The sequence below is a fragment of the Oryzias latipes genome, chromosome 7 (assembly GCF_053564925.1).
Source record: "Oryzias latipes strain Hd-rR chromosome 7, Olatipes_Hd-rR_3.1".
NCBI classification, from domain to species: Eukaryota; Metazoa; Chordata; class Actinopteri; order Beloniformes; family Adrianichthyidae; genus Oryzias; species Oryzias latipes.
Window position 1 is genome coordinate 17,284,305 of NC_136243.1, and position 27,816 is coordinate 17,312,120.

At 38.4% G+C, this 27,816-nt stretch overlaps 2 protein-coding genes across 5 annotated transcripts in view; one reads left to right on the forward strand and one right to left on the reverse strand.

The window, feature by feature from the left end:
- The window catches only part of zgc:113278 (Translocating chain-associated membrane protein 1-like 1-like), a 28,323-nt gene extending 27,808 nt beyond the window's left edge, over nt 1-515 (reverse strand). The window contains exon 1 of the mRNA XM_078950412.1: nt 405-515. Coding sequence (XP_078806538.1) covers nt 405-500 — 96 coding nt within the window. The 5' untranslated portion in view covers nt 501-515. The remainder of the gene's footprint in view (nt 1-404) is intronic.
- Nucleotides 413-27,618, forward strand: si:ch73-181d5.4 (uncharacterized). Of its 4 annotated transcripts, none has more exons than XM_011477379.4 (16): nt 422-552; nt 2,044-2,084; nt 2,750-3,887; nt 3,985-4,231; nt 4,327-4,587; nt 4,724-4,904; nt 17,301-17,829; nt 17,979-18,138; nt 18,215-18,331; nt 18,411-18,515; nt 18,609-18,765; nt 18,889-19,486; nt 19,599-19,752; nt 19,824-19,913; nt 20,005-20,200; nt 20,808-27,618. In XM_011477379.4, the coding sequence occupies exons 2-16, from the start codon at nt 2,045-2,047 to the stop codon at nt 27,005-27,007; spliced, it is 10,173 nt and encodes a 3,390-aa protein (XP_011475681.2). In that variant the 5' UTR covers nt 422-552; nt 2,044; the 3' UTR covers nt 27,008-27,618. The 4 variants fall into 4 exon arrangements, with proteins under 4 accessions (XP_078806533.1, XP_011475681.2, XP_011475682.2 ...); XM_011477380.4 differs by having other exon boundaries at nt 17,304-17,829; XM_078950407.1 differs by lacking the exon at nt 2,044-2,084 and having other exon boundaries at nt 413-552.
- Nucleotides 27,619-27,816: the final 198 nt, after the last annotated feature.

Below are 27,816 nucleotides of genomic sequence, written 5' to 3' on the forward strand. Positions count from 1 at the left end.
AAAATCAATCTGTCTTGTCTGACACAAGTACTAAGAATATACTCATCTAAGTGAGTATTTTACTGGAAATTATCTTGCTCTTACTCTGTGAATTTTGTTAAAAAATTAGTTTTTTTGTATTGCTTTAGAATTTAGTATATTAGGCGTCTGTTAAAATGTCTATGGCAGAAGATAACTTGATTGGTAACAATGAACCTAATTAGGTATTTGATTTAAAGCAATTACTACAAAGAAGTGTATTCTTTGACAATATCATTGTTTTATTTGAGAACATTTGTAATAAATAGACATAATTATTTCTCTACATGGGCTATACTGACCTACTCACTAATTTTGTTTTACTCAAATTTTATTTCATATATTTAAAAGTTCTTAAACTAAAATCAATTGAAGTAGGTACTCACCATAGTTACTTCAGTTGGGGGAGGAGTGTTTGGGTTTATGAACAAGTCTCGCGAGATGTCTGCAGTGGGGCAAAGAAAATGGAAGCTTGTTAGCATGATAGCACCGCCGTTGACACAATAACTGGAAAAATAACAGTTTACAACGAAGGTATGACATTTGTATTGATGTGTTAGTGTCGATATCTCATTACTTCAGTAGAAAATGTTACAATATTCGTAATACTTTCATTTGTTTTGACTTATTGCCGAGCAAATGGCTGATAAATAGCTTAGCGAGCTACAGATCATCATCATCATGAGGATTTGCCTCGCTTCCTGCTGCAAAACACCCGAAAAAGAATGTCACTACCTCTACGCTGTGAAGTGTGAAAACGTTTAGGTTTCGTAGTTATTTAACCAAAGCAGCAATTAGTTTCGATTTTGGTGAAGTTTGACATAAGACGTTCAGTCTACCCTGAGTTTAATGCTTCTTACAAACTGCGCACATAAAGCTTAAATGTTGGGTCTACTAGTTGTTCAAAATTCTCCAAAACAATTATGCTAGACTGATTAAAGTATTTATTTTTATGAAATCAAGAAATTAATATAGCGAAATATGCAGGTTGTTGCATTAAGTCAACTTGTGTCCTTTGAATGCATTGTGCGTTGTTTTTTGACACAAGCCTCACACACACACAGCACATAGTTGTGCATCAGCATTCAGGACTTTATCATGAACAGCTCATGTTAAACGTTCACAGAACTAGAGCAGTTAGTGATGGTCAGAGGAGGGTAAGGGTTGAAACATTTTTAAAATCTATATGTAACATTTTATTTTCGAAAAACCATAGTTTTTTTCTAAAATGAAGACTTTTTAAGCATAAATTCACAACTCATTTCCTCATAATTATACAACTATATTTTCGTAAAATTTTCACATTTTAAAATTTATTTTACGACTTTATTCTCCTATATTTGTTTATTTTCTTCTTTAATGGTTGCCCTAATACTCAGTCATAGTATCTTATTTAAGTCAACTTTAAGTATTGTCTCCATACTTTTCCAAAAATGCCATCTGGAGTTTTTCCTATTTTATGTGATTTTACTTTTTAATAGGCTAGGGAAAAAATAAAGTGCTTTACTCACGAATTGCAGCTGCTTATGTTCAGTTACTCTTCAAAGCATTTTTACAGCAGTAAGTCATACACTCCCAGAGGCTTTGCACTCCAACTTTGTTCAAAAACTGTTGCAGAGCCTAATTTTCCCATATTCTTGAGAAAAGAAACAAATTAACTTGATTAACAGTTGATATTTAGAGGTTAGTAATTGATTGCAAATGCAACCTTTTGGTGCAAAGTTAACAATTTTAAGAACGCATTTGTCATTTGGGTTTAGTTAAAACATCGTTTTGAATGATTTGAAGGGTTTTTAACGCCAATTTCTACGTGTAGGTACATGGAGGTAATTACGTTTTTGAATAAAGGATTAAAAAAGAAAAGGTTAGCAAATCTTTAAAAAAAAAAAGCACCAACAGATATTTTTGGGATTTGATGTTGCCGTAATTAATCCTTGCTTAATTTACTCTGTAGTCATCAGCATTCTTTACAAAACCTTTTTCAAACTAAATTTGTCTTTTCTTTTGCTTACTTTCGATCACTAGAATGGACACAGTGGAAAATAACACCAACATTGAAGATTCAGGTACATGTCCCCCCCCCCCCCCCCATTTTTTTTTTTTTTTAAAGACCCACTTCGATGAAAATTGTGTTTTTGGTGTTTTAAACAAGTTGAGGGTTTTTTCTCATGATGGAGGACATGCATAAAGAAAATTAAGCTAAAAATTTCATTCCCAAGTATTTCTTTTTTCAAGTTGTTGTAAAACAGGAGCAGACAAAAATGCCATTTAAAAAAGAGAATGTTTGAGATGAAGAAAACACCTTAGGCGGGGCCACAAGCTCCTTGCTCAACATCCGTCTGATGCATTCACCTGTAGACAGCTGCAGCCAGACCTCCATCTGGCCTAAAACAGTACGGCTGGATAGCTCCAATCAATATTAGGTTGGGAGTTTGAGGGGCTTTAAGGTGGCAGGAGAGATTGATAACAGGAAGTGTGGCGGGGCTTACTCCGCACCTACAGTCCCACCCACAGTTCAAAGGTGAATTTTTAATGAACTACTGCTGCTCTGCAGAAACTGTCATAGAAAGTGACATTTGACATAATCATAATTTTAAAAAAACCACTGGGAACACTTTTACAATCGATCAACAGATGATTGGAGATGATTGATGAACAGATGATTGATCTTTGATGAATTTGTGTTAGTGGACGGCTCTTGTTTACTCTGTTTGCTTCTGCCTTTTTTTAGACGAGCAGCAGAGTACTTCAGAGGGATCAGACCTGGGTATTAGGCCAACCCTGTCACAGTTTAGAAAGTCCTGGGGTTTCAGGCGGACAACCATTGCGAAGAGGGAGTTCATTGAGGAGGTTGGAGAGCTTGCCCACAGTCCTCCACTTGTTCGGAGAGGCAGAAGTCGCAGAATCAACCAAACACCGCAGACCCCCACAGACAATGAAAGTACACAAAAACCTCTAACAGCTAGGAGTGTTTTAGATGACCTCCAGTGGTCTGCCCCATCGTCACCTCTGTCAGACGATGGAAAGCTTTCCTCTGAAACCTCTGCAGGAGATGCCCTTGATCCCCTTTTATGGCAGGATTTTGGTTCCGCCTTCCACACAGCCTTTTCTCTACTTGGTGGGAATGAGGGCCTGTCGATGACGATGATGGATTCAGAGGAAGTGTCTGACATTCTAGAAGCTACTGATCCCACTACAGCCCCAAGTCCTCCAGCTATAGAGGAGATGGAGGTGGCAGACAACATGGATGCCATTGGCGACGCACAGCCAGCTAGTTATGGCTTTGTTCAAGAAGAAAAGATCAGTGAGACCATTCTGATCTCTAGTCAAGAAGATGACAGCGATGATCTGACTCTGTTACAGGTGAAAGAGTCTGCTTACCCTAGCGGCAGGCAGGGTGGCACAGTGGCTCGTGGGGGTAAAGGGGGAAGAGGAAGGGCCAGAGGAAGGGGGAGAGGGAGAGGGAAAGGCAGGGGCAGGGGTAAAGGCAGAGGCAGGGGTAAGGCTCTGGAGCTTCAGAGAATCATTGTCGGTGCAGAAGACAGTGATGATGAGGTGATGATTGTTAGCACAGCCGAGCAGCAAGATACGCCAAAAGAAAACGATCCAGATATTCCTGCCGAAAAAGAAGCCTCTCCTGTCAACGTCCCTCTAGACCCTGCTCAGCAGCTCAGCCCAGACTGTGTAGTTTTAGACGGGAGTACAAGTCAGAGTGCTGCTGCTATCCTTGGCCAGTTTGATGATGTGCTGGAAGAGATTGAGGGCAAAAAGAAAGCAGAGAGTTTAAATACATGTACAAGCATATCAGACACTGAGGGGTGTGACCCCAATGCCCTGTGCTGCATCTATCACCAAAAACACGATCAAAGGTAAATTCTCATTTCTGGTAACCCCGTTTCTTGGTTGAAGTCATTTGCAAACCTGAACCATGTGTTACTTTCACTTCCTGGTCAATGTTTCTTTTAGGTTCATGGTCTGCTGTCACAGCTGCCAGGCGTGGTTTCATAATAGTTGTGCGGATGACAGTTCAACAGAAGTCTGGAAGACTGAGAGGAAGGAGCACAGAAACACTTGCCCCCAATGTGCCACAAAGACGCAGCTTGTATTTGAATCTCCCTCCCAGCCAGAAGCTGACCTTAGCCTTCCTGAAAGCTGGAGACAAAGTCCTACTGGAGATGATTCTGTGACGCAAGAGCTGCTGCATAACTTCAAGGTTGGAATTCTTTTAAATTTCTACTGAAAGGATGATTCCTCTTCTGTGCTTTTGTTTAGTCCGTTTCAGGTTTTAAGGGGATAATCTGTTTGCAGGAACATGAAGCTGACAAAGTGGAGGTGCAGCCGAACTCTCTGATGAAGAAGCACGAAGTTGAGATGGAGACTGACCATTCTCACCCTGTGTGCACTGGGCCTGGCTGCTCCAGACAGGCACTGCCAGATTCAGTGTACTGTGGCACAGACTGCATCCTTCAGCATGCTGCCATCACTATGAAGACGCTCTCTGACCCCAAGGTGCCTAAAACTAAGGGGCGTGGGTCGAGGAAGTCAGCAGGGGACAAACCCACTGCAAAGGTAAACTGAAACATTCAGTTTGTTAACATCAAAGTGGGTTATTTTGTTTTTCTATAAGGTATTTTCGGTAGTTTTTCAATACGGTAATAATTTTGGAGCGTCTTTTTTTCTTTTTCTCTATAAATCCCCATCACAGACACAAAAACCAGGTCGGATGTCCAGGAGATTGGCAGAAAAATCTTCTCAGGATGCTGACGAGGAGGAGAAAAAGGAGAACGATGGGGAGCAAGAGGCTGCTACATCCTCTATAACCTGCGACCCCAGTCTCACAGATGTTCAGTCCACTTCCATCCCACCATCTTATTTAAACACAACGTGTATGTACCATTCAATACTCGTACACATCGAAGCAGTTTTACACCATGTACAAAGCACTTCTTTGGCATTTCATGGATGCCTTCTCCCAGTTTCTTTTAATCAACACACCAAAACAGTCACACATAACCTACAAAAATCTTTACACCTTTGAGTTCTCTTTTGGACAACCAATAAGTGGCAGGGGTCAGCAGTGGGTAAGTATGACACCTTTTATAGCTGCTCTTGTTGAAAACGTTGCACCTGGAGGAAACAGGTTTCTGGGGCTGATTAATCACCAATTTGAACAAACGTCGGCGGCGTCTCCTGGGTTATCGCCACGTGTCTGGTTCCACTAGAAAGGGGTGTTTGGTTCTGCATTGTGCTATTCCACAGGTTTGGGCTCGACTTCAAACTGTTTTTCAAAGGTTTCCCCTGAAATCAAACATGACACTCAACAAATATCTGGCAGTGAATATATTTAATCTTTTTGAGATGCAACAAACACCAAAATGAAAATCTGCTTTGAAGAATTAAACTAAACTGCACATAAAGCTCTGATTACCTTGCATATTATAAATATTTCTCATCTTCTGAATATACTTACTACAGTTTGAGCATTCCATTTTAAATCCTAAAATAACTGCCTAAAAATGTCGTTTTTAAGATCTTTATGAGAAGTCCAGAGAGTGTGACAGATTTGATATAGATGAAATACTCTCAACTGTTATCAACTGCATACCTTATATAATATACTGTCAATCTGATGCTAAAATGCATAGCCTTATGTGAAAAATCTCATTTTAAAATAATCCAGTTTTGAAGATTTGATCACAGACCTTCAACAGTTCACAGCACTATTTTTCATCAAAAGTTGCTTCAAGGCGAATCAAACAAAAATCATGGTCTCACAATCAAATGAAGTTTGATGGATATGAAGTAGAAAAGGTAATTATGGGCTACAACAGAGCTTTTGCAGGATTTTCCGCTCTACTTTATGATTATAAGGACTTAAGTCAACAGCTGGTATGTGGCATTCTTTGTGTTGAAGTGATCGGGTTTCATATCAAGCCTGCTTCTCTGAACGGAATGGCAGCGGTCTGAGCTGCCCTCAGTCCTCAGACTCATCACCTTTACAGGATTTTTAAAAGCCTGACGTTACCCAGACCCCTCGCTCTTTAAGAGTCATACAAACTTATAAGTAAGGTTATATATGTTCTTTATTGTTTGATTGAAAGCCAAGCAGCAGATTGATGCCTGCAATGAAGGTTAAGTAGACTGACCATGTGCCTTTAAGAACACTTGGAAAATGTTTTATTACATACACACAACTGTGCTTCATTCAGCTTTCCAATATATATTTTTTAAAAGCTTTTGGTCTTGAATCTTCCACTCCCTTACACCCACAACACTGTTCACACATTTTTTGAGTTAATATGGAGATAAACTGGTCTGAACATCTGAATATCTAGAGATAAAAAGTGGACAGCTGGCATGGGGGAGTTGTTCTGAGTACAGAAGACACCACAGTGTTCAACAGGGGAAAGCTGGAGATATGTTACACTTAACCAACAGACATGTCTCACTTCTATAAATACCAAGTGTAACCTGGTTGCATTCTTTACTTTGAGTCACTTGAACAGTCATTGCAACTGAACACATCTACACACAACCATTCCGAGGAAGAAAAAGAAAACATCTTTTTACCAAGAAGTACAGCATTGCCTGGTCCTCATCCAATGCAGTTACCCTCACTGTACACACATAAGCAAAAGCAAGTAACCAAACTCAAATATTACCTTGACGTTTACTAAGCTGAGAAATGAAGTCACCTCTGTTTTCTATGGAACTGCTAGAATTATCTTCAAAATGGAAACACACATGGTTCAAACTAAACTAAAGTTGGTGTCAGAATATTCTCTATAAATAAACACACAACAGGCCTGTTCAGGATGGACTGCCTTTGCCAAAGCTGAGATTGGCTCCAGCATAGAATGTGAATGGATGGATAAATGCACAATATTTTACTTTTGCTTCATATTTAGTAGTTAAATATTTCCAAACAATCCTCACTATGACTCTACTGACAACAAAGGGAAATGGAGAGCAGCTGACTATTAGGAAATATGAATAATTAGAACACAAATCCATCAAAACTGCTTTTTCCTTTGGCTGGGGGACGGCGGCCATGGTGCAGAGGAAGAGCGGTAGACCTCTGATTGGAAGATCGTAGGTTCCGGTCCCGCTCTGCATGCTCATGTGTTGAAGTGTCCTTGAGCAAGACACTAAACCCTGATTCTGGTGGTTATAGGCTACCGCCAGTGTTTGGCAGCAGAGCCGCCATCAGTTTGTGAATGTGGATGGGTGAATGGGACTATGAAGCGCTTTGGGCCTTCTAAGAAGGTAGTAAAACGCAATGCAAGTATACGCCCTTTACTATTTTGCTCGTCAAGACAGTTTCATAATGTGACCAAATACAAGGATCTTGCTAAAGATGAATTGATCAAAAAAGTAAAAAATAAAGTTAAACCTTATGAAAACATGAGAAATTTGTAGTTTAAAAACCTACTACGACAAAGATCATGTTTTCTGGGTCAAAATGGTCATGTGGCATTTTTCTGATAATTGAAGACACATAAAGAAAAGTAAGTTCAAAATTTCATTTCTGAGTATGTCTTTATTAAAATCGTTGTCAATCAGGAGTAGACAAAAATGTTGTTGGAAAAAGAGCTTATTTGTTATGTTAAAAATATAATTAGCGGGCCAGAAACTCCATGCTCCACCCCGTTCTGATGGATCCACTTGTAGGAGACAACTAGATTCGTCTACGTCTTTTTTTCCCCGTCTGAGCTGGTATCTGGCTCTCACCTGTACGGCTGGATAGCTTGGATATTGCTTGCCTTTTTTTTTTGCACCTGTATTGTTAGGTTGGGGGTGTGAGGGGCTGTAAGCTAGCAGGGGGATGTGTAAACAGAGAACTCTCAGCAATGAGGAGAGGAAAGGGGGTTGGGGTTTCTCTTTGGGGCACCTGTTGCTCTGCAAAAACGTATGTCCGAGCAAAGGACACAGGTTTTTTGATCTTGGCTAAAAATGCCAATCAGAATTAAAAGACATTGAGAACACTTTTACAAATGTTCAAAAGATGATCAAAGTGGACTCTTAAGTTTAGTTTGTCCCTAAAATATTTTTGCTCTGACATAATACCAATAATGTTTGCTAAAAAATTTACCACATAGTTTTATTCATGAACACCGGCATGTTCTAGATTGTGTAACTTTGAACAAAACTCCCATAACCTTTTAGTAGATTGCTGTGAAGTCACTGAAATATGTGATTAATTATATTAAAAAATATATACACTGAATTTTGACTAATATTTAGGATCAAAGCTAAATTCTAACAGAGTGATGAACTATTAAGGTAATCTTTTTTTTTAAAATAACTTTTTATATTTTTACATTTACTTCACATTTTCAAAGATCAAACATTTAAAAAATGAATGAGAGACCACATATTTTTCATACCTGTGGCAGTACTGCCAACCAATCCATTATGTCCCTACACAAACACAGAGAAAACAAAAAGGAAAACAAGAACACAAGGTTAAAATCACATGCTTGTTGTCCTGCGGACCTTCAAAACCTCGTGATGACCAGCTGCACCAGTGTCTGCCTCAGAATGTGCAACTGTGAGGTGCTAAACCACTTCTGGAGGACATGACCCAAACTAAGCAGCTGGCTCCAGGCATGACAAATGTCATTTGACCACCTCCAGGATCTCACAGTGTCTAAGTGGGGTTGAGCAACATGGGATGAGACGAGCTGGGACGACATCTTCGCTCATGGTTCCATCAGGACAGCTTGGCTCTCCAACCTGACAAGCAGAATTGCTCTGATCTATAAAAGCCAGTACTTGAGTTTGGTGCTTCACTATGCAAACTCAGTCACTGATCAAATAGAAAAAGGTGAAATAATTGCACAAAATTCAGTACAGAACTGTTGGTTCTACGTCTTTCGTATTCTAGAAAATTGGTTTGAAGAAAACTACATCAACCCTGTTTTTTTATACGCCACATGATAAACCAATTATACGTTCCTAAGCTTGGGACGTCTCTCCTTTATGGCACTACTAAGATTCAATGGGTACATCTTTTGCTTGGTTCAATGTTTTTTAAAGTCAACACTTCTATTACTCAATTTTTATTTGTTCATACAGTCAGTAGAGATGGGATAAACAGATTTCTTACTCATTTTGATCATTGCTTACACTCACAAAACCAGGTCTTCACCTTTTCTTCTGTGCATACAGCATTCATGAAAAAAGGTCAACGTTGGCTCACCTCACACCTTCAAACAGTTCACTAATAATATTGAGCTTTCCAAATCTGATAGGATAAAATGAAAAGTTAAACAAATAAGTAAGGAAAGCAAAAACAATTCCACAAACGTAGTCCTAATTTCTTTAAAAACTTTCTATCTGAACATACCGTTTTAAATATTGTATCCTTGTGTAAGTCTGCATGTTGTAAAGCAGTAGCAGATGTGTAATGATTGTGTATAATCATAGGTGTTTTGGTGGCGTTGAATACCTTTCCTACGTGGCATTGAGAAACAAAACAAATGCGTAAAATGAAGATGTTCTGTCGTAATATGATCCAGAATAGCTAAACAATACTACTCCTGTAGTCTTGATTCTGCCTTTGTTTAAGCTGATGGCTTAAAAGAGGTGAACATTTTCTTTGACATACAGTTCATCCCATTTTAACATCAGAAGACTCAAACTCATCTTTTGACTTTTTCCAGCTTTTTTTTTTCTATTCAAAATTCTAAACCTGATGCAAAATGGATTTTCTTTCTATTTATTTGGAGTGTTTCAGTTTTATAATCTGAAATATAGACCTTGTTTTAGTTATTGCTTTAATTGCTGCGTACACCTTTGTTAGAGTAGGAGGGGTGTTTCGGACTGACCAATAATTGAGCAGGGGAGTGTTTGCAGATATTTCTGGAATAAAGGAAGTGAAAACCTGATTGCAGATGCACAGCACCACAATAAATCAACCATGTCAGAATGATGCAGGTGTAAAGTTCAGTAAAAAAAAAGGGCACAATAACAAGTACAACTCCATTTCTGCTTTTTTAAGGAGGAACAATTTAACACATGAATGGACAATGTTCTGTTGTAGACTGAACATATATTTATAGCAAGAGGACAGAAGTACTTTGAAAAATATTTAGTTTTTCCTTCTGCAAACATTGAATTGAAAATATTTCTTGAGAGATTTCTTAAGAATAAATACCTCTACATGTGACAAAATTATTCATGTATAGATTTGTTCCACGAATTTGAAAAGATGTTCTGCTTCATTTTATTTCTTTACCTGGAAATGTTAATCCTCTTGTTGTGAAACTAAGACTACCTGCTCCCTAAATAAGAAAGGTGCTTATAATCTAATGCTAAAGAGAAACTTTCTCACTGCCACAGTTTTGCACTTGGTTGTTGTTCAGGTGCCATTTGAGCCAATGGTAGTATGTGAACTTTTTCCAATGGTTAAAAGCTCCAAAGTGGGTGGAGTTTGTCTGTGTGAGTCCTAGCTGATTCAATGGCGAGATCAGCAGCGTTCAGATTTATTATATGAATGCTGCAGCTGTTATAGGAGGAAACTTTCTCTGCTCAGCTGCAGTTGTAACAAGAAGGCACATTTCTACTTTACTTCTATTGTTTTCTTGGCAATCACAAATGGTAACAAGAAATGTTCTTTCTGGTCTTCTTCAAACATGGCCTTTTTCTTGAGTCTGCACAGGTGACATGCGTTACAGACATCCAATGAATTTTGTACTTAATGTTGAAATCTTCTAAACATATCATGGCTGAAATTTCCTCCTCTTAATTCTTGGTTCTTCTAGAAAGCCTTCATGTTTTTGGAGCATACAGTAATATCTTAGCTATTAAAAAAAGAAAATGGTTATCAATAATTCACTTCCTGTCTAAAAAGTATCTTAGTATTTGTGAAATTTAAAATACCGGTAGGAAAGATTAGAGTGTTGGTGAACATCTAGGACATTTTGTTTTTCTTTTTTAATGAGTAAGATGTCTGTCATTGAGTTTTTACAATCTGCTTATATCTTACAGAGTATTGTATCAAGTCCATTTATATTTAATGATCTAGTTTACAGCCAGGGTTGTCTTAAAATGGTGGGAAAGAAAACCTCAACATCAAGCTTTATTATTTTGAATCCCATTCATTTTAGCTCATTCCAAGATTGTCTGAAGTGTAAAACAACAGTCTGTATAGTTGATATATTGCATGATAGATATTTGGAGTAATCCTTATTCTGAGCGAGCAAAAGGTGAAAATGGAAAACCTCAAAATGAAAGATTTTAGGGAAGAAACCTCCAACAGAACAAGACAGTTATAGGAATTATTGGCTGTGACAAAAATACTGGAAGCTCTGTTGGATAACAAACATAAATGTTAGTAAAAGCAGAAAAGAGGAAGCAGATTGATTAACACAAAATCATTGAAACATCTCCTTTAAAAAACGACTTAAAAGTTAATCATTGCAGAAGTAAACGACCATAAAGCAGGCGAGCACAAAATTACCACATTTCTGTCATCAGTCAAAGGAGAGATGTTAGTGAATGACAAAACAACATGAGGATGGTTAAAGGCAAACATCTGTGGATTATCTGTTATAACACAACCAAACTTAAAACTATTTTACCATCTGTTAAGACTCAAATAGTTACTGGAATTTTGCAAGAGAGAGTGAAAGACACAAAAATATTATTATCTGACAAGAAACATAAAAGTTATTGAAGTGTAATTCTTTAAATGATTTCCTTGTAGCTTTTATTGGAACAGTAAAATAAAATCTCACCAAAAACACAAAAAAGATTTTAGGAACATTTAATGACAAAAAAATAACAAACAAGGTTTTTTTTATTTTTTTTTATTTTAAGCAAATTTCCATTTATTAAAGAAAAGTGATGAGATTAGCTGTAATGTTACTAAAGGTCATCTAAGGAGTGTACTGCTGTTGTTGAGGCTCAAACACTTCATGTTTAAATAGATACATTATTGTTTCAAGTAAAGTGATTTCTCTTTGAGTTTGGAGACTTTGTTGTCATCAATGCAATAATTAAAATAGAGGGAAAATGGGGAGAACATCATAGTCTCAATGCTGGGATTAAAATGAGAGAACAAGAAAACCTCAGTCTGAACTGAAAACACTTATCACTGCACTGATGAGGGCTTTGTGTTCTGTTATATGAATCAATACTCTTTGGGTTTTAGGATTTTGAAGAAATTAAGTTTTTTAAATAATGCTATGTAAAAACAAATCACAAGTACAAATCCCTAAATACATGCCATGAAACAGTTTTTTTTCTATGTCAGCCCCATCTTTTTCAGAACATTTGAGTTGTAGTTTCCAGTGTTTCTGTCTGGAAAGGTGCATCGTTGATACGGCTCAATGCTGTAGCTCTGTCTATGTTGTGTCTTAGTCAAACTGGCCGACTGCAATGTGTCAAAATCAGTTTAAAATGCTGTGCATCTCTTGCATTAGCAGAACAAAAATTAGGGTATAATCCTGTTTTTTGCACACTATCACTGTCACAAACTGACAACACCTCTAGGCCCGTGTGGTTTTTTTGTTAACACTAACCCTTGTGCTATCTTAGATGACCCCACCCTTGCATTGACGTGTTCTCCCTACCATGACAAAGGTGGATAAAGGTGGAAAGATTTCATGTAATCCATGGACACCAGCGAAGATCACAAATCATTGAAGAAAAAAGGTTCAGAGCACTGTCTAGTGGGTCTAGATGACCCAACTCCCAATGTTAAAGTGCCTAGGATAGCACAAGGGCTAAAATGCTTCTGATGTCTCTGTCCTGAGTGTGAATGCAGAACACATGCACCCTCTCCTGGTCAAATAAGTGTAGTACAGCACAACAGGGGTTTTGCTGGTGTTTCATTGTTTTAGTTTCTCAGTTAAACCCTTAAGATGATAAAAAATATAATGCAACAATCCGGAAAACTTCAAAAATCATATCTATAAAACATCTGTTAGAGGTAAAATTCAACATTAACAACAAAAAAACAAATGATTCAACTTGGTCCATCAACTCACCTTTGTGTGTAAATGATGTTTGTGTGTGTGTTATAATAACCACATTATATGCGCTTTTTGGTGCACAAAAACAAAATGCCACTTGAGTGAAATTCCTGATGCTCTACAGAATGACTTGAATTAAATTGATTGAGGGTTAATGGTGAACATTTCATTAATCGTCTTTCCTTTGATTGTTTCTTTCTCCTTAATCCTTTGTTTTAATAACAGTTCATTCATTTGGGGATGTTTGGATATTAATGTCTATAAAGGAACCTTTAGAAAAAGCTTTATGATCCATGCACAGTATTTTAGTTTAGATTTGTTCTCTATAAAGTTCAAAGTTTACAAGACAAAGGTATATTTGTCTTTGATTAAAGATTTCCAGAGGATCCGTTAAAAGACAGATTTTGGGGCTCAGACCTTCTTTAGTTTCTGAGAATGTTTAATTCTAGCATATGTGTTTGTGTGCTAGTTACATTCACACATTTGTGTGTCTTCATTTGCTTCTGCTGTTGCTTTTTCCCCCCTGAATGATCTAGACAGAAATTTCATTTGGTGCTGACATGACGCTAATTCTTGAATAAGAAATCAGTGTAATGAAGTTATTTTCAACCACAACCTCAAGAGTTGTTGTGAAGTTCTCACCATTCAGTCATGTTAAGGAGGTTCCGCCCACTGTGTTGCACTGCAGGATGTTTCTACACAACTATATGTTCAAATGAGGAGAGTTTTCTGACATTTATCACAACTCTTCCACTCCCTTTCACTTCAGGGAATGACTGTTTGTTGAGTTGAAAAACAAACCTTCTTCCCAAAACTATTTAAATATTACTTCAATAATCCATAAAAGCAGATTTTGTGAATAAATCAACATCTGCCCCTTCAATAAGAAAAGCTATTTTTAGCCCTAAAACCTATAACAGTAGCCCTTGTGGATCATCAGACTTCGTTCTACTCAGTGCTTGGACATTTATAAATATTCTGATTAACCACATCAGTCTTTACTTTAACTCTTTTTACTTTACTAACCTGCTTCAATTGGAAGGTTTTCCTTCTGTTATGTCGAATTAACCCAAACTACAAGTCAAACTACAAGTCAATGATGTGTGGAAAACGGTCTAAAGTAAGACAATAAAGTTTTATGCTTTATAAATAAGCTAAAAAAGTTTTTAGATCAATAAAACTTTAACACAAACATAGGATTTATATCATCAATGTATATATTATTTGGACATGTCTGCTTAATTGCTGCTCTTAAAGTTTACATCCTGAAGCAACAATTTATTCCCTGGAACATCTGCTGTGCCACATTTACATAGATATTTACATTTTGGCAAATCCTCCTTTATTGCATTTCATGAATGTTGTAGAACAACAAGACTTGTCCATTACTTAAAATGATCAGAAAAAGTAACCAAACACAAGGAAAGTCAGCTGGGGAAGTATTTTACAGTGAATTTGGATTTGCAATAACATTTCTATTCTTTTCAATTCAGAAGAATTATTTGAATAATGGATGGAAAAGATTATTTCTCTTTAGCCTCAATTTTATGCATCACAAAAAAGCTGTGCAGACACCAAACAAGGCTTAGATAAATAAAAAATCTATAAATGTTAAGATATACATTCTGTACGTGAGAGTGAAAGGAAACTGTTGAAAATGTTTATTGGTGATCAGCAGGATAATCCTAAAGAATTTTTGATTTTTACCTTTAAAGTTTTATAGCAATGCATTCATTTCACCCATTACTCTACCACACTGGAACATATTTGGCATTTGACCAGATGTTTACCCCATTTGCAGAAACAAACATGGAGTTGTAGAAAATTAATATGAGGCACATGACAGCTTGCATGCTTGATTCAATCATCTTATAACCTCCAGGTTTCTAAGTAAAAAAAAAAGGTTGCCTTTAAAAAAAGTGTTTCCAACTTGATTAAAAACTTTAACAGACCCATAATTGTTGATGTAAAACAGTATTTTTTTTATATAATAAATACATTCATTCAGTTGAATATTCTCTGGAGCTCCATAGAGTCTAAAGGTTATCCAAACACCATACTAAAAGGAATCTTAAAGGTTATTGGAACACATAAAGTTTGGATACCTCACCTCACCATCAGTGCACTTCAAAAGAAGAACGAAACAGTAGACAGAAAAAAATGGAATGGGAAATTTGTCATTAAATTATTTTCTGCAAGATACAATAGTGCATTTTCTGTTGTTTTACCCAAAATAAACTTGTGATATTAAAAGCAAAATGCAAGTTTCCTATAAAGGAAAGTATTAAGTTTAGTTTAGTCTGTATAGTTGAAGTATGATCCTTTTGATTGTATGTTTACTTTACAGTTATCGGTACAAAGCCCATCGAGACGACTGTTGTGAATTTGGGCTATACAAATAAAATAAAATAAATTAAACAAAAACTGCAACGATATACACACAGCCAAACATACATCCAAAAGACCATGATTATTTAAGTTAGAAATGATTGACTTCGACTTTGCTCCTTTAATCATAATATCTATGACTCGTATCTGTCAAAACTAGAACAGGGTACAACATGCTCAAAAATTCCCCAAAGATGAACCCCAAAACACATGCATTTGGCTAAAGTCGTCAATCCATAAAATATGCAATACCATAACTTTACTCCATCAGTCTTTTGTGACAAAAAGTATAACTGAAATATGCATTTTGCTAGTTTGTCCTTTCTTAAAACAGCTTCATAATAATAAAACTACCTGTTTGAGTCCATGAGTATATTTTTCTTTCCAAATACACTTGACATTAGCTTATTTAAACCAAAACAGAAACCTGCAATGAATCTCCTTGTGGACAGCTATATACAGATAAATCCTTTTCATTTATTGTCTGTTCATTTAATGACATTTGTAGGAAAAAGTCTGAACAACCAAAGTACCATTATTCCACATTTTAAATTTCAGTTTACCTTGTTCTTGTCATTCACTTATTTGTTTACTTCCCACAAAAACGCTTGATGCCAAAAGCGGAAAAGGTTTGGGAAAAACAAAAAAAGTAAATGTTTCAACTGACCAGAAAAGTTGATCATAGACATAATTATGTTCTTGCATAATTTCAACAAAGGTTCATGAAAAAATATAGTTTAATCAACAGTAGTATCAAAACATCAAAAGTACATGTTTTAACTGCAGTAAAATTACTTAACTGAAAAGTTAAGAGGTGCTTTTATGTAAGTATAAGATTATGTTAACCTACATTTTTACCATTCCTGCATCCAGTTGAAAAAGATTATTGACACTATTATTTGCATTTTTAAAGTAATCAGCTTTACTGGATTGACAGTAGTTTTTGTGTGTAGCACAAACCCACTATGTAATAAGAGAGATGACAATGATGTAGAGATCTGAATCAGTTAGTAGTGCTCCAAAAATACATTTAACTTGCAGCAAAGCACAACAATTTGTAGCTCATCAAAAAATGCTACACATTGCCATTATACCTTTAAACATTCTTGTTAAGGCACACTGAAAAATGGAACAATGACAATATTTACTACTTAAAGGGCCTATACCATGCAAAATAAATTTTTATAGCTATATGTATTTTGATGTTCATTCCTCACAAAACGAAACCTTAAAAGTGGTATTTTGATCGCATTTCTGAGTTTTCCTCTAAAAACCTGTACTCTGAGCTCCAGCCCCTCCCAACCCACGAAAACAAGCAGGTTCTCACGAGTTGAGATAGACCAGTAAGAACAGCCCCTTCCAGAAAGATTCTGTGCTGCCGGCACCGCCTCAAGGCTAACACACACACACCCACTTTCTCAGCGGTGGTACAGATCTCAGCAAAACCCCGCCCTTTTATATGCACAACATGCACATCCATCTTTCCAAGAGTTTGGAGGCTGTTGTTTTCATGGGCGAAACACAGACACGCTGCCCAGGCCGGCTCTAGGATGATGTCATGAAATGGGCGGCTCCCACAAGGAGTGGCGGTGCCTCAGAGATCGAGTTGTCTTCTGGGTTGGAAAAGAACTCAGGAAAATAACTAATATTTAATTTTAAAAAATCGTTCTTTTGTGTGCATTATATTATCATATACATGGATATTGTTTACTATTTATGCTCTTAAAATGTATGAGTGGATTTTAAACACGAGTGGATTGAAAGATTATGTCAACAGCTGAAAAGTTTAAACATCAAGTTATTGTCAGTTTAATAAACTCTTGAACGAAAGAGAATTATTTTTTCTGTTATTTTAGCAAAGGTAACTAAAATAATTTCAATTTTACACATATACACTTCTCTCTTTTCTTTCAGCAGTGAATGAGGCCGACAAAAACCCTGTGACTTACTGTGAGGCTGGATCTTCACCCAAACATCTTCCAGATGACACCTCAAGAAACCCAGCTGTCATTTCCAAGTCTGCAATGGAGGAAGCAGCTGCACAAAGTCAAACCCCAGAAAAACCTAAGGACCCGGAAAGCAGCAGCGCATGTCCTGAAGGAGCAGTTACTTCAACAACGCCTTCATCAGAAAAATCTGGTCAGGTCCTGATTTTAAAACCTCCAACCTCTTCAGCATCTAGACATCATGAGAGCGGCGCCCTCGTGGTCTCAAAAACCACATATGTCATCCCAAAGAAACCGTCTGCATCCCAATCTGTGTCAAGACATATTTCAGCATCAGCTGCGGTAAAGAAACCCTCCTTGGGCCTCGGTTTGTCAAGTGAAACCCGAATTCTGCCTGTGTCGCCGGCACCCAGTGCTCCCTCCTCCAGACCCTGTCAGCCCAACACCCAGATCAGGCAAAGCATCCAACGCTCCCTCACAAGCATCCTTCTCAAAAGGTGGGAATCTGTAAGATGACAGTTTTATTCACTCAAAAACCATCTGTTATGTTTATCTTTTATAGCCAAATTGTATTTTCCAACCACAGTCAAAGAGAGTTCCTTGTGATTTATGTTGCGCTGACATTGTAATTTCTTTATTTCTTCAGGATCTGTGATTGTGAGGACCTGGAGATGTCTGAGAGTGAAGTTGCAAAGCTTGTTGCTTGCATTGAAACAGAGATGTTTGACATATTTCGCAACACAGATAGCAAATACATGAACAAATACCGAACAATAATGTTCAACTTAAAAGACCCAAAAAACAAGGTTTGTTTAATGTTGTTAGTTTTTTCAAAATGTCAAATTCTATGGAGTGTGAAGTTGTGAATCTGTCGCCTTTTAGGGCTTGTTGTATCGGGTTGTGCATGGAGAAATTGGCCCTTTCCGACTGGTCAGAATGAGTCAAAAAGACATGCAGGCTATTACGGCGCCTGAGCCTAAAGCTGCAGAAAAATCCCAGGTAAAAAAATAGTTCCGAATAGCTCAACAACTAAGGATTTTGCAGCGATTGTGATGATTCAGTTGTTTTATTTGTACAGAAAAAGGACGGGACTGCTAAATTGACAAGTTTGCAGAAACCTGAAGCTGTGAAGATTGATTTGCCTAGTTTGAATCCTAGGATTGAGAAGAAATCTGAAATCTCAGTATGTACACTTCAAATTTACATTATATTTTTTACAGACTTTTGTAAAGCATGCATGGATTAGATCTATTTGACGGTATAATTTGCTTTGCAGGACCAGAAGAAGAATCCTGCTCCTCCTTCATCGAAGGTCAGAGCTTCTCACCCTGGCCAGGATGGTGCTGCTCCAGATATTCTCTCCTGCATGCTAAAGGATACAACATCAGAACACAAAGCTCACCTTTTTGATCTGAAATGCAAGATATGCACAGGTGAAACAACTTAGTTGCTTGACAAAGGCATGCAAATTTAGAAGACCCCAAACGTATAATATACAATAGCCCAAAGTTGCTACTTATGGTTATTTAATTCTATATCTCTTCTGCATCCAAAAGGTCAGAAACAAGGCACAGAAGCGGAAGAGCCTGTAAAGAAAAAACCTAAATTGTCTTTGGGAAAAGATAAAAATGAGCCACCTTGGAAAAAATCTGTGGAAGAATCTTCCTTGCGCGCACCACCTGACTTCGTTGACAAGGATTCGCCTGCATCTTCATCAATAGATTCCTTTTCCCACCTGTCTGACTCCCCAAAGTTGACCATTGTGGAATCGCCTGCTTCACCCACGGATTCACATGCATCCCCTACTTTTGAATCTCCAGCTTCCCCTGTCATAGAATCTCCCGCCTCCCCAACTCCAGACTCTGCTTCTGTGACTCCACCAAAGAGAGGATACACACCTGTTGTAATTCCAGCTGTTTCTACAGTTAGCATTTTGAGACGGGATCCCCGCACTGCAGCGAGCAGAATGGCTAGTTCCTCTAGTAACAATAACACAATTCAAAACCAAGCTCCCTCTTATGCCCCTGTGAAAGACACTCCTCGTTCATCTTCTGCCCCATCATCTTCACTGCCAGCACACAAAACATTACCCAAGTCTATCCTACTGAAGCCATCTTCAACTGCTGATCCCAGACTTTATGGCTCATCATCAAGGTATGTAAACAGTTTTTCAAAATACTGGAAAGAACTTTCAAACTACTCACTTCTAGATGCAGCATCTGACTGGAATCAGTGTAGTTTCTTTATCATGTTTATTGTTTCTCAGAGCCATGGCCTCTAAGGCGCCAGCTGAAGGTGACACTGCCCAGTTCTTAGCCAAGCAAGACATTCTATGGAAAGGCTTTCTAAATATGCTCACTGTCGCAAAGTTTGTCACAAAGGGATACTTGGTTTCGGGATCAGCAGAAAATCTTAAAGTGGTATGTACATACACATTTTAGTTTACTAAACTGTTGTAGAGCAAACATGAAAAGCTGCTACTTTTGTGTAGGATCTACCTGATACGATTCAAATTGGAGGCAGAATCTTGCCTGAAACCGTGTGGGACTATGTCGAAAAACTAAAAACCTCTGTTACAAAGGTAAGCAAAATTTGTCAAATGTCTTTGTTTTCTTTGAACCCTATTAAGAATATTGTAAATTAATATTTTCCCTTTGCTTTTTGTTTCCCAGGAGTTGTGTGTCATTCGGTTTCAGCCAGCAACAGAAGAGGAGGAGGTGGCGTACGTCTCCCTGTTTTCCTATTTCAGCAGCAGAGGACGTTTTGGAGTGGTTGCAAACATCAGCCGGTCAATCAAGGATGTGTACCTTGTCCCACTCAGTGCAAAAGAATCAATCCCATCAATGCTACAACCTCTTCAAGGACCAGGTGTGAATGCATTTTATTACAATTTCTTTAATGTTTTGATTTGCCTTTAAATGCATAGGTGTTAACACTTATAAGACTATAAGTGGAGAGAGGTTATATTTGGCCACCGAGAGAGTTTGCATCCTTTAACATCAGAGAATGAGGTAAAAAGTAGATGTCATGTGGCTCAAAGGGGGTAAAATCATTTTGTAAAACAACAATCTGTAAAACTCTGTCCTTAAAGTTGGATTAGTATTTTTACGCTTTAATGCTAGTTTGTTGTTTATATTTGTCTTATTGTTGCTGACGTAAACAGCTTAAAGAAACGCTAAAACATGTATAGCTAAAATAAAATCTGACAATTGTGCTCAGGTCTTTAAAATTATTTAAATATATTTTTGGGCAAGAACACCATTTTTATTCTAGTATTCAGGGTCTAGTCATACTGTTAATGAGATATTTGATCTGACAATCATTTCTTATGAAAGCAATTATACAAATCTGACTTCTTTTTCTGTTTGATCTGATCTGGACTTTGATTATGAAAAGATTTATTTAAAAAATGTTGGTTAAAATTGCAGAATAGAAATATAAAGGCTTTGCTTGTTTTTTTTTGTTTGTTTTTTAGGGTTTGAAAAAAATCGACCCAATCTTCTCTTGGGTTTAGCAATTGTCCAGAAGGCAAAACGTCAAGGAACCTCTCCTCCGGAAATTGAAGAAAAGAGATCCAAGGTTAACATGTCCAAGGATCCTATGTGGATTCCAAAACCACCAGTCCTTTATGGGTCAGATAAATCGGAGATGTTTCAACCCTATGATCCAGAAACACCTGCTAATTCCTCTCCTCTGTTATCACCGTTGGACTCTTCAGCTTCTGGATCAGTTAAAACACCATCTGTTTTAACCGCCCACAAACCACCTCCTCCTGTCCCATTTGTTGTTGCCCCAGAGTCAACATCTAATAGCAACTCCGAGAAGAATACAGCACAAGCATCGAATGAGAAGACTCCGCTACAATCTATTTTGAAAACTTTGTTTAGAAATAAGCAGTCTGACTCCAGTGCCTCTGAAGAAGGTTCTGCAAAACCAACTCGTGGTACCAGGAAGACCCCAGTGTCTCTAATGTCTGACTCAAGTTTGGATCCAATTGTCCAACAATATGGACAAAAATCTAAAGTTCAAAACTTGGAGGAAGAGGAGAGTGACTTTGACAGACCATATGACCCTGAAGAGGAGTATGATCCTGCAATGAAACAAACAACAGTTACCCCACAGACAAAAGAAACAAGTGCAACTGATAGCTCTACGGTATCAGAGTTTGTGGAAGATGATGTAGCCTATGATCCGGAAGATGAAACCATCTTTGAAGATATTCAGAGTAATAAAGCCGTAATAAAGCAGACTGCTCCAATTCAGACCCCAAATTCTCCATCATGTCCAGAACCAGCTCTAACTACTACTTCAACACAGAGTTCTGTTCCAGTTTCAGTCACATCAGAACTTCCCACTGGTACTGTGGTTGTCTCAGCTGCAACATTAACGGAGCAGCAGAGGATGCTCGAAGAGCTCAACAAGCAAATAGAAGAGCAAAAACGTCAGTTGAAAGAGCAGGAAGAGGCCTTACGACAGCAAAGAGAAGCTGTGGGTATGTTCATGGCTCAGTTTTCTGTTTCTGACTCTCTTATGTCTACTCCAACAAAAGCTTTCCCTCTTAGCCAGCTATCATCTGTGGAGTCTGGTTTGTTAAAGACAGAGCCTATAGCTTCAGACAAAACCAACATTACAGGGGCAGATGACAATTCAAAAATGATTTCCAAAATGTCTAAGATAGAGGGCACTGTCTTAAAAGATGATAAAACGAAGCCTGATGAAACAAAGACAAATGTTGAGGAACGGGACAAATATTCCTCAGCTGGAGAGATTGATGACTCTGATGTAGCTTATGATCCAGAGGATGAGTCCCTTTTTGATGAAATACAAGATGATGTTTTTAAAGGTGGGAGTACAAAGGCAGGTGATATTTCATTTAGATCAAGGCATAGTGACACTAAGAGTGGAGGTTCTCCAGATTCATACCATGGCAAAAAAATGAAATCCTCACCAAAACGACGGAGTCGTCGTGAAAGGCACCACCATGGAAGTCCTTCAAGGAGATCCCAGCCTCGGTCCCACTCCCGTTCCAGTAGACATAAAGACAGAGATAGACATAGAAGAAGTGAAAGGGACAGGTCAAAGCATAGGGTCAGAGATCCTTCTGAACGACAGAGACACCATCACAAAGACCCCAGTGCATACCGACATTCTCGAGGACATAGAAGATCTCCATCAGCTCCTCGAAAAAAACATTCTGTATCTGTTTCTCCAAAACGACACAGGGCCCCCCTCTCTCAAGGTGTTGAAAAAACAAAAGAAAGTGATCTTCTCGAATCTTCTGACTTTGCTGCACAGAATAATGAATCAATTTCTCAAGTTCCAATTAAAAATACTCCAGATGGAAATCATCTGGAATCCATCTCACAAATGGCAGAAAAGGATTCACTCAAAAATACTTATAGTATGAAGACAGATATTCCACATCTGCCAATGTCTCAAAACAGTGAAAATAAGGTATCTGGCTGTAATCTTTCTACACAGACATGTAACTCTGCCCAGCAGGTTTCATTTTTTACAGATAAATGTGAAAACACAATTCCATTAAGAGAAATTGAGCCTCCCATTCGAGATTCTCCTGAGAGCCCTGATCCAGATCCACGTTTTGTAAAACATTCCCCCATTGAAGGCGATGGTTGTTCTGAATCTGAGGATGTGAAAGATCCAGAAGTGTTTACCAATGACTCAGTGTTAATTAAATCTGAAAAAGACTGTTTACCGATTGGTAGTGAAACAACAATATCCTTTAAGGTACTAAACCAACAGAGTCTTGGTGTCAGAGGTCAATATTCAACACAACAAAAGGACAAGACAGTAGCAGATTCCAATAAAAAGGTTTTGCCTTTATCCACCATGGAAGATTTGAGAAATATGAATAGTTTACCAAATATTAACCAAGAGGTTAAACATCTGCACCTGGCTATGCAATCAAGAGTTGACTCACATTCACCAATGGAAGAATCGAGAAAGCAAAATGAAAAGGCAGGTAGACACAGAGAAGACCTATTGGTAAATAGACCTGGGCTTGATAATATGATCTCACAGCCAAGGGATCAGTTGTCAAGTGCTGATAGTTTAAAAACAGATGCTAAGGGATTTGCTTGTGGAGACCAAACCAATATTTATCAACATCAAGGCTTGCATTTAAAAATGGAGAACCTTCAGTCAAAACCTGGGGATACTTGTAGATGGACGGAGGTTTTACAGGGAGAAAAAGATGTAACGCCAAACAATCCAAATCCAGGTTGGAAATGTCATGAACCTTTCCAGAGCAAAGGTCTTCATTCTCATACCAGAAATTTTGAATGGAATGTACCAACATTTGACAGGAATAGCAATCAGTGGGATCAGAGTGGACCAGTTGTTTTTGACAGAAAAGGCATTGAGAGCCTCCAATGCACACCGCCAGAAAATAGCACTATAGCTACAAGCTTAACCTGTGAGGAAGGACCAGGGTGTTCAGGTTTCATGGGGCTTAGGACAGAAATAAGGGGTCCTGACATGCATGACAAACAGTTAGATCAAGGACCTGAAAGGACAATAAACAATACGGTGACATTGAATATGGATTCAGGTTTTAATAGAACAGATCCTGTAAGGGCTGGTCTAGAAACTAAGCTTCCAATCCAAGAAAAAAGAAGACAAGAGGCTCCTGATTTTATGGGGCAAAAATATGGAGGTCCATCTGTGGTCAATGAGGGATTTGGTATAAAAGGGCAAAGTGTTACAGGGTCTTATGGGCCAGGATTTAATGACAGAGGTTTATCTGTGGGCGTGTGTGATCCTGACAGAAAAGTTTTTGTTGGACAACATTTCATAGAAAAAGACCTTGAAACAAAGGGTGTAATTAAAGGGACACAAAGACCATACATAAAAGAGTCAGCCAGCCCAGATTTAGGAAATAAATGGCCTGTAAGGAGAGGACAGGGTATTGCAAGTCCAGGACCTGGTATGAACAGTTCCATGGAAGAATCTGGGCATAACACCGACAACACAGGAGGTCAAGGATTTATTGAAGGGCAGTGTCAAAACACAGAGCCCCCTTGGAATAAAATTGAAGGACCTAGACACTCAAATTTCAGAGAACAAAGGCCTGGAGGCAGAGGTTTATCTGTGGAAGATCCTAACCTTTTTAGAAAAGAACCTGCTGAGCTCCAACTTAGAGGACCTGGGTGTGAAAGGGGAAGACCGGTTGAAAGAGGTCTTCACAATAGAGGACGTGGAGGTACAGTTTTTAGAGGGCCACGGCCCAACCAAAGATACTTTTCCAGGGAGACAGTTAGTCAAGGTTCGGAAATAGGTTCAGATTTCTGTGAATTGGCACCTGATCTTAGAAGCTCAGATATTCATGATCCAAGGGCTGACAAAAGAATATTTGAAAGTTCAGATTTTAGAAGGCCGGCTCTTAAAATGAGAGGTCCCACTTTAGACAACCAATATGCTGAGAGTAGAGGGCCAAGAGGGACAGATGTGTGGGTACCTGGTTCAGAAAGGACAGGTTCTGGAGAACAAAACATTGGTGATCTGGGTTTTGACAGAACAAGAACTTTTATGCGTGATAATGGGGGTAACTTCATAGGAGGGGGGCAAGAACAACTTGACCCAGGTATGGAAGTTCTGGGGCACCACAGTAAACAAGTAGGGCAGCAGTTTTGGGATCATGGGGGAGAAGGTAGACATCCAGATTTCAGAGAACCAAATACAAATGTAGGTCCAGCAGGTCCAGTTCCACGCAGGAGAGAAGATGAAGGTCCAAATATTGGGAGGCCAGGGCCTCAACATGCTAGTCTCAACATGGAAAGCCTAGGACCAGAAAGGAGAGGTCCAGAAGGTCCAAATATCATATTTGGGAATGAAAGAATTCCCCCAAATGGGGAAGATATGCCAAACAAGTGCTTTCCAAGAGGCCCACAGTTAAGGCCTTCTGAGCCAGGAATAGCCCAGCCAGATATAGAGGGCCAACAATTTGGCAGAAGAGGGGCACACTTTGGAAGTGTGGGGCCTGATAGAGATACCATGGGAAGTCAAAGGCCTATTAGTAGATATCCAAATATTTCCAGAAGACCAGAAATTGATGAAAGAGCTCCTGCCAATGAGATCCCACTTCATGAAAGACAAATATCAGAAGGCTTAAACTTCAGAAAACCTTGGCTTGAAAGACACTGTGGAGAAGAGAAGGGTGAAAGACATGACTGGAAAGAATCAGGTTCGAATTTTAGAAATCCAAGCATTAGGCATCAGGGGACAAATTCAGAGACACCAAGACATGAAAGACATAACGAATGGGTAGAACCCGAATCTGTTCAAGAAAGTCCTGATATAGAAGCTCCAAGGTTTCATAGAACAGATCAAAACTTTAGGGGTCGGGGACCCATGAGAAGACGCTCAAGAGGTGCAGGCCTCAATGTTCGTTCCTTTGGACCTGGAAGGTGTGACACAGAATCTGTAGAGAACTGGACTAGTAGAAGAACATCAAACATTGAAGCTATAGGAAACAGAAGGGGAAGAGGCGACAGACATGGCATAAACATAAACTCTCATCCATATCGTCCAGACAACCAGGACCAAGAACATAGTCAGCAAGAAATTCTTAGTGAATGGCAGCAAGATTTTCATGGTGAATGGGAGGACCTTTCAGCAAGTGAAGGTGGGATCCTACATGAAGAGCATGATGTCCAATATTCAGACCATGCATCAGGTCCTGGAGGCGACTGGAATTGTGCAGATTTTGTAAGTACAGGGCCTGATCAGGTGAATTCCGATGCTTTTTTTCCTGGACCAGGTAGTGGGAGACAAGAAAACGAGTGGAGAGAGCCTTGCAAAAGAGTTGGCAGACCCTTTTTCAGAAAGGAAGGGGATCTTGAAACAAGAGAACAATCCTTTGATAGAGGCAGAACTAGAGGAAGAGTGAGAGGAAGAAGTAGAGGTAGAGGAATAGGTAGAGGAGGAAGAGGGTCAGCAATGCAACACAAAATAGAGGGACCTCAACCCTTTTCAGGAGATCCAGATATGATGGATTCATTTCCAAACAGGAGTGAATTAGAGATGATGGATCCTGATTTTAGACACCCAGGACCCAGATATAGAAATTCCATCCCAGAGTACCCTGGTTTTGATGGTGAGGCTTCTGATTTTGGGGAGGTGGAATCTGAAATGCTCAATGTAGACATGGCGGCCCATGAGGATAACTTAAGAGAGGAATGGAGAGATCCAAATATAAGACAGCAACGTCGGCCGAGAAGTTGGGACAGAAATGTGGAGTTTCCTATATCTGACAAAAGACGTGCAGACATAAAGGATGAGCAACAAGGATTCAAAGGGCAGTCAGCTAAGAGGGAAAGAAGAGGTTCTCATGCACCAGGCAGATTCCAGGATTTTTACAAATCACATTCAGCATTGTTGAATAGTCGTGATGATCCAGGTCCAAGCAGAGGAAGAAAAACACTCCCTGTATTTAATAGACCACAAAACCAGCCAGTTGTAGAACCCCAGAGACACAGAGGTGCCTTACTTCCTACTCCAAAAGAAGGTCCTTTATTAAGACCAGATCATTCAGTAAATCATGATGCTTTTAGCATGACAGAAAAAGAAATGGGTCACCCAAAACACATGGAACCAGACAGAGGCCGAGGAATGGATTCCCGACACAGAGGGCGAGCAAGAGGGCATAGATGGTAAAGCCTAACTAGTGAGTACCTTAAGTCAAGAAAAAGTTGAAGATATCATTAATTATTTATGTGCAGAAATGATTACCAATAAAAGAAACTAGTCAACATTACTTTCAAACAGGAAGTAACGAGTCATATTCGTCAGAAATTGACAAAGGCAAACTAATCTTTTACCTTTGCTTAAACCATGAACCAAAACTACTGAAATACACTTAAGACTTTACACATAGGTGTGTTTAATGCTTTCTTTGAATACTCTTATGATTTCAATATAATCTGTAGACAGAACCTTTTAACATTTGGTTTGGGAGCTGGAAACAGAAAAAAATATGTATCTGTAACTTGTATTTTTGTTTGTTTTGCTGCATTTGGATAAAGATCTTGGGGTTATGACTAATGCCTCTTAACGAGATTATTTGTTTTTTTCTTAATCCAATGTAGTGTTCATGGTAGAAAAATACTCTGATTGTTGTACAGATCATGTACAGCTCTTTTCTTTGTAATCATAATGTCGCCATTGTAGTGTTCATTTGACTTGTATATTTTGCTGATTAAAAATAAACCTTATTCAGGATGTTTTAAAAATGCTAGTAGTCAATAAAGTGACATGTTTTTTAAAAACTTGTTTTGTCCTATTTTGTCTGTTATACTTTGGCTGATTACTTACTGCACCAGTCTAAACCAGGTGTTTATATGAAGGTACATGGCAAGGACCAACTTTATGAGAGCAACTCAAATGCACAGTCAAAAGTTTAACAAAACGTTTGTATGAAATAGTTTTTCTGGTGGAAGAAAGATTCAATTTTATGCATTTTCACT